The sequence below is a fragment of the Papaver somniferum genome, chromosome 1 (assembly GCF_003573695.1).
Source record: "Papaver somniferum cultivar HN1 chromosome 1, ASM357369v1, whole genome shotgun sequence".
In the NCBI taxonomy this organism is placed as follows: domain Eukaryota; kingdom Viridiplantae; phylum Streptophyta; class Magnoliopsida; order Ranunculales; family Papaveraceae; genus Papaver; species Papaver somniferum.
Window position 1 is genome coordinate 223503860 of NC_039358.1, and position 7384 is coordinate 223511243.

The following is a 7384-nucleotide window of genomic DNA, read 5'->3' on the forward strand; positions in this document are numbered from 1 at the left end:
TTGTGGAGTTTGAAAAACGTGATTCGTCCACCATGAATCCAATTTCACACGACAACACATGGCTCAATTTGGGAAGATCATTTTTATCATTGGGCCTTTTTTTTATTTTATCCTTGACCTGGGAGTATATCAGCTAGTGCGACTGTTATGGAGTTTTAGAGGTTGGATTTGTTGCTAGCCAAAGTTGTTGCTAGACTGGTATGGCTGTTCGAGTATCAATGCCCAAGCTTTCTAGTGGATTTTATAAATGAACTTTTGTTTTGGTATTGGAATGATTGTTCATCTACAGTATCTTGCAGTGAAGCTTTTATGATAGACCGGAATTGTATCCTGTCATAGCCCACTTAGGGGATTGGCTTATGCCTGATGAGAACAGTTAACCCAAAAGCTGGAAGTGGCATGATCTAGTTTGCAATTACAAACACCACTAGTTTGTAACAACTGCTTTTGTTTCTGATTTGTAATCCACTCCTTTGAATGGATTTTTGCTAAAATTTGATGAAGATTAAAGATTTTTTTATGCCCATCGAGAGAAATTTCATGATATTTTTAGGGACGTGGCTTTAAGTTGTCTGTGAAAGTCATGTCTCATATGACATATGCCTTTCACAACCAATTTAAAACCACGTCTCAAAAATTATATGAGATTCTTCTCGATAGGTGTAGAAAGATATTATTCTTCAATTCCACTGCCATCACATATTTTTGCTTTCCGGTCGGTCCTTCATGACTTGCATTATTTTAGTTTTTTTGAATAATTATTTTACGTTGCCTAGAAAAGGCAAAATTCGAGAGCTTCGCCTTGGAGCTAAAATGAAAACCCATTAGACCTCCTTTGACTAGTGTGGCAGCCCGTAGTGTGTGGAGTCTGTCTGGTAGATGAGAATCCAATTTATAGGTGAAATTTGGATTTAAAATAGACAGTGAAATATACTTGCCAGTCTAAGATTTTTCGATCTGGGGAGGTGGTAAGTGAAATTGTTTCATCTCACCGAAATTTTGGTGAAATTTATTCTCCTCCTAGGTGAGCGTCATATCGTGTTTGATATTTGTTCCATCTCGTTACTGTACTTCTAAAAAGGTTCATCATCCTCGCCTTAATCGAATTAGAGTGTGATTCCGGAGTTTTTTATTAAGCCTTTCTTAAATTAAATTCGGATTCGGAATTAGACACTCTAATTTGGGTGACGATGAACCATGAACCTTTTAGTAATAGTAGGCCCGGCACGTAAGTCATAACGCTACACTACAATAAAAAGTAAAAAAGTAGAATGAGAGTTGTTCCTCATTTTTCAGCGCCCAACATTTTTTCCTTCAAAACCGTCCACTTAATGTTACGAGATGAGATCTAACCCTCCCGTAAATAGGTTTTTGTCGACCTTGGGGAAGCGGATCTTACTTCTAATCTTGGGTAGGAGGTTCCTGCACTATTGAGTCTGACATAATGGTAAGCTAGAAGTTCTTAACCGTCGGTCAGAACTATTGTTATTTTAACAGACTTGCTAAACACATCGGAAAAAAAAAAAGCACCGAGAGGGTTCGAATGGACATAATGGAAGGTTCTATGCATTGGGGCAGGAATGGGCCCATCCTTACTCTCACACGGTGCCCATCTCGGTCCCTTTTGTTCGGTGCATCCATATTTTTCAAACAAAAATGATCTATTTTTTTGAACAAAAAGAACTGAAATGGGCACAGTGTGAGAGGAGGGTGAGACCTACCCTGCCCATCCCTATCCGAAATTCCGAATGCACAGAACACTTCACTGTGTCCATCTCTCTCGATACCCATTTCGGTGCTTTTTTTCGATGGGTCTCGCAAAGCTGTATTTTAAATGTTTGAGGTCTAGGGCAGACCCATTTATAGATAAATGAACATATAGGACACCTGTAGGGAAGTGTTTGTAATCCGATAAATTTTTACCCTAATATCTAATCTCAAAAGCTGGAAGACCAATTTATAAATGAACATAGTTATACATCTAATCCATCAGGTAACTAAATCCCAAAAGCTGGAAGACCAATTTATAAAGTTCAGATAACTTGACCATCCTGTCAAAAAACTGTCTATGACAACATGTTTTGATTTTGTTCTATTATCCATAACTTCGCATTGGGAAAGAAGTACAGGGATTTGCTAGAATCCGGCAAAAATTTAAGTTTTTCTACCACCACCAGAAGAAATTTCATGACACCCTTTTGGAACGTGGTTTTAAGTTGGTTGTGAAAGTCGTGTCCCTATTGACCACGTCTTTCACAATCAACTTAAAACCTCGTTTCAAAAAGATTACATGGTTTTTTTTCTCGTCGGGTGTAGGACATTAATCTTCATACTTCTTTTCCAATCAACTTAAATTAACGTCCCAAAAGAGTTACCACTGGTTAAATCTCAGTTAGTTTTAATCATTTTGGAAGATAAATTCCGCAGTGGGATAAACATACAGAGAATTAACCTGGGTCATCAAATCTGGGAGTAAGTGATGGACAATATAATTCCTCTTTCCGAATTAATGAATGGGTACAATGTAGTTGCTATAAGACTCACTCAACTGCACTGGATTGATGGACATATCTGACTGGTATATAACAGAATTATCAGAAAATCAGAAGAAAAACAAACACGTCGCATAGATGCTACTGCATTGCCAAACCTGCACAGGATCATAGTGTTCTCGCAAAACATAAGAACACTGAGGAATTATATAAAAAGAAAAAAAAGGAGCAGGTAAAGACTAAGGAGGGATTGGCCAAAACTGTTTTAAGAAGTTCAATTTCTAGTACAGTCTCCCGATCATATAAATCATTATTCTGTTTATGTACTTGTATTTTTCGAATGAAATTTCATATGAGAGGAAGTTCATAACGACAAATAATATAGAATCTACTACAAGATTAAAGCTCAAATTTAACCAGACTTCATATCTTAGATTGCCGATGAGCCAGACTTCATTTTCTTTTTCAAGAACTGTCGAATATGTTCACGTTTCCAGTTGTCAACCCTAGAATGAAGTTTGACAAAAGGAAATTAATACATAATTGTACACACATGATACTGAAAATCAAAGGTTAATATGCTGTTTCGTATGAACTCCAAGAAACAAGGAAAGAAAGCACCCACTGGCATATGGTTTAAGAAAGAAAAAGAAATCTGACCTTATTGTTTCCTTGTGTTGACCCTCTTCATTCAACATTACAAGTTTGGGAGGAGAATTGAAGATATACTGAACTTTGAGAGACCGGAACTGGTCCTTTTCCTCCTCAATAAAACCAACTATTTCGGGATAAAATACAAGTTTCCTCATACAAACTTCTATCAAGGCACCGGAGTAAGTGATCTGCAGTTGTACATTGAAGTAAATTACAATAAGTGACTGAAATAACATAAGAAAGACATTATGGTTTAACTCCCAAAAAACATAAAAAGACAGTTAATATCCTGCTCCAAGAGGAACCAATTGAAGGCCAACCTTTCTCAAGGTGCCTAGTGCAAAGTGAACATCCAGGATTGGAACTCTTTTGTTGCCCTTTTCATCCCTAGTAGGTTCCTTATATTTTGAGGTTTTAAGATATGGTTACTTGCTTATAGTTTCCAATTGTTTCACTACTAAAGCCAGATTCTAATTTGTAATTCCAAACTGTGACAACCTAGTTTTAAGTAAATCAGTTGAACTTCTGTTTTTAAAACATGCCAATTAAAGTATACGCACATTTTTTGAAACTTTACTCCCGTAAGATTAGCAAACAAGAATCACCTTATAATAACGGATACCTACTGCACTTATTTCAAATGAAGTTACATCTATGTAACCATAAGTAAAACCATAAGCTTGAAAAGAAGCACAACTAGACAAATCTTTTCAACCTCATGCTTCTTAACTATACTTAAGAGGATCGTACTGGTCAAATTAAAAAATCTCTGCAAAGAGGAAACCCTTCCATTGTTATAATATAATACCTCTGTCCCACAAAAGTGGATTTTTTACTTTTCTAATTCTGCCAGAAAGTGAAAAACCCACTTTTTGTGGCACGGATGTGGTATAGAATAAGTCTATTATTATAGTTCTGCGGCTTTGCCTCTAGCTTAAATGAGGATTTATTGTCAACCATGATGTTCTAGTTTTGGACATCTCCCACAAATCCGATCTTTATGGTCTGCAGGACTAACCCTGCCACACTCAATCTGGGGAAGAGAAATGGGAGATATACGGAGACAAAGGGTACATTCGTCCCATTACTTTTTTTTCCTGAAAATATAAAAATAGACTTATATATTACTCCCTCCGTTTTAGAAAAATAGGCTTGTCTCATGTGTGTACATGCAACAAGCCTATCTTTTGAAAATGGAGGTATTACATATTTTTACTCAAATGTGTACATGACTTTCTATCAAAACATCTAAACATAATAGGCACATGTGTACCTATGTATCTCGGTCACTCTATCAAGCAGTTCCTTTACAATGAAGCTTATGTACCTGAACGGAATCAAATTGGCCCTAATTCTTCAATCAGGGGAACTAGCATACGCCTAACCAACACAGCAATTGGAAAGAGAAAAAACTCATATTTTTCAGCTAATCCCAAAAGCTGGAAATACCAATTTCCATTAGGGACACTGGTGCCGGTCCAGGAGATAATTTCACCATCCATGCCCAAAAACTGTCTCATTCCAAAATCTGTAACCTCCAGATTTGTTTCCGTTCTTTAAGCCAACTTTGAATGGGGAAATAAGTATAGGAAATTGCTAATATTTGGTGTAGATTAAAGTCTTTCTACACCCACCGAGAGAAGTCCTGAGATTTCTCCCCTGTAACCCTTTTGGGACATGGCTTTAAGTTGGTCGTGAAAGCTGTATCCAACAGAGGCCTGGCTATCAGAGCCAACTTAAAGCCACGTCTCAAGAGGATTATCACTGGGGAAATCTAGGTGGTTTAATCATTTTTAGAAAATCAGTTCTGCAGTGAGATAAACATCCTCATAGAGAATTGTCCCCGGGTCATGTGAGCACTAAATGAGCTATCCGTCTAGGACCAAGTGATGGGCAATAGTATAACTCTGTTGTCATATTTAGACAAATCTTCTAAATTCTATGTTACTTCTGCTAATAACTTAACAAGTATCAACTGGTTGACTAATTTAAGAGGATGGTACTGGTCAAATTTGAAATCTTGGCAAACACGGAGGAGACCAGAACGCCACTATATGTGTTAGCTTACCCTTTTAGGTTTGACCACTTTTATCAATTCAGAAAGTTCTAAGTTCTGTTGCTTGTTACTTTCATATTAGGAGACATGAAAAATAAAAACTAATATCAAGATGCTAGCATTAGAGCTGAAACCCTCACATGAAGGACAGGAGGGGCAATCAAAATCATGTGTTCAGCAACAATTAAATAGGTCCATTCATACCTTGCTCGTGGAATCATCAGAATCCTCCGTGCAACATTTCTTGCAGTCCGACACTAATTCTGCAAACAAAAGTTGAAACACATTTAACATGAATATAATCATGCCTGCATTAAAGGGAACACATCGTAAGAGAGAAAAACCATTATTCCAAACAGTTGCACAAGACCTTTTCAAACCACAAATGTGGTTGAAGACAAGTATTTTCAAGAAGTTACAGTCTTATAGTACTAGTTTTTAGCAGCATCACACAAATTAATCTATAAACTAGAAACCGGTAACTCACGTACATAAACCCCGCAAAATACAAACCATTCTTACTTTTGATCCTAGTCCAGATTAAATATACAGCAAATTATCATTTGTTTCACAAAGAACTCAAATTGCCTCGGCATATACAATTCTCAAAGACATTCACCGATAAGAATAGTTAGGGAAAGTCCCCGAAGATCACTATAAGGTTCAATACTTAGTCTATTCATTAAAAGATTGAAATTTGACTAGCACTGATACTTGATTGTCTGAAAAAAAAAATTCATGGTTTACTTCTAAACCTAGATTGTCACCCTAATCATGTTTTTCGAAATCAGTCAAATTTGAAGGAATTTAATCACAGATCAATCAATTTTGACTACATCAAAGCAAACCCATGATTCTAAAATTGCAGAAAAATCAGAAAGATATGAAGAAATGGGGTTGTTACCTTCGTTTTTGACATACTCGGCAAATGTATTGCAGTCTGAACAAAGAGCTAGACCATTAAACCCTAGATTCTCACATTCTTTGGTACTTAATTCTTCCCCTGAAACCAGAGGGGCTACAAGAAAAAGAAGAAGTAAACCTAATTTTGGGGCAGAAAAGAACTCAGTCATCTTTTTCTCTCTCTCTATTTCTGATCTGAAACTGGATTTCTTTCTCTATTCTCTTTTTTTCAAAGCAAGGATTTTTAGTTAGACTTGAGTCAGGCTTTCGTTAGACCTGAGTCAGACACCTGTAGTTAACTGACTTGATCTGACCAGTTTTAGCTAGCTGCCTCCTTCAAGTTTGAAAGATCAAGATGCTAAAATTTGAAGACGTAGAAGAATTTGTTCGAAAATGGTATTCGCTGTTAAAGAAGATAGTGATTTGTGTAGAGAATCCATCAAAAAAAAAAAAAGGTAAAAAGGACAATTCTCTTTTGTGCAAAGCACATAAATTTTTCGAGTCCAGTGTGTAAAAGAGATGTCAAAAGCGCATAATTCTTGAAGTAAGAAAAGTTTGTGTGAAACTTTAGTGCATTCTGATTCAGGTTTTGTAAGTGCTGTTTGTTATACTGATGCAGATGAGCAGGCTATAGCCTATTTGGAGGCTAAAAATCCAAGTGTCGTAATTTAGATCTTTAGGGGTCCATTTCGATGGGAAACAAGTCAAAGAACAGGACAAGGCAATCGAAGGGGTCCATTGCCTTGGTCTTCAGAATTTAGCCAATTTCCATCGTTTAGGGCATCAAACATACGTTTTTGCTATTTTAGGAAAGTTTTTATTTTGTTAATAACTCTTTCGTTAGGAGTCTGTTTGGGCCGCCGTTTGAGGCGAATTGTTTTATTTTATGAGTACTTTCATTATTTTAGGTCGACCAAAATTTGCCAAAAATAGCAAATTAGGGTCTGAGTCGGTTTAGGGGTTTTTTTTCATCCTTTCTTGACTAGCAAGTTAGGGTTTTTCCCCAAGTCTATAAAAGAGTCCATCATAAATTGTTTAGGGCAACTTTTTTTTGGAATATATATCTTCTTTATCAAACTTTGTTCAAGTTTAATCGATTTTTATCTAAAGTTGGGAAACCGAAGTCTAGATATTAATCAACGTTCATAGTCGATATTCCTAGGAATATTTGAAGTCTGAACAACACTTCTCTTTTCTCTAGTTTCTCTAATATCCGCTGCATCATATACCAATTTATCAGCTAAAAAATTAGTTTAATGAAAGTAATGACTAAACCTCA

At 36.3% G+C, this 7384-nt stretch overlaps 1 protein-coding gene across 1 annotated transcript; it reads right to left on the reverse strand.

The window, feature by feature from the left end:
- Positions 1-2739: 2739 nt before the first annotated feature.
- Positions 2740-6403, reverse strand: LOC113337465 (selenoprotein F-like). The gene is made up of 4 exons (XM_026583148.1): positions 6107-6403; positions 5407-5465; positions 3153-3334; positions 2740-2998 (listed from the first exon to the last, which is right to left on the reverse strand). Exons 1-4 carry the CDS (start codon positions 6273-6275, stop codon positions 2923-2925), a joined length of 486 nt encoding a protein of 161 aa, XP_026438933.1. The 5' UTR covers positions 6276-6403; the 3' UTR covers positions 2740-2922.
- Positions 6404-7384: the final 981 nt, after the last annotated feature.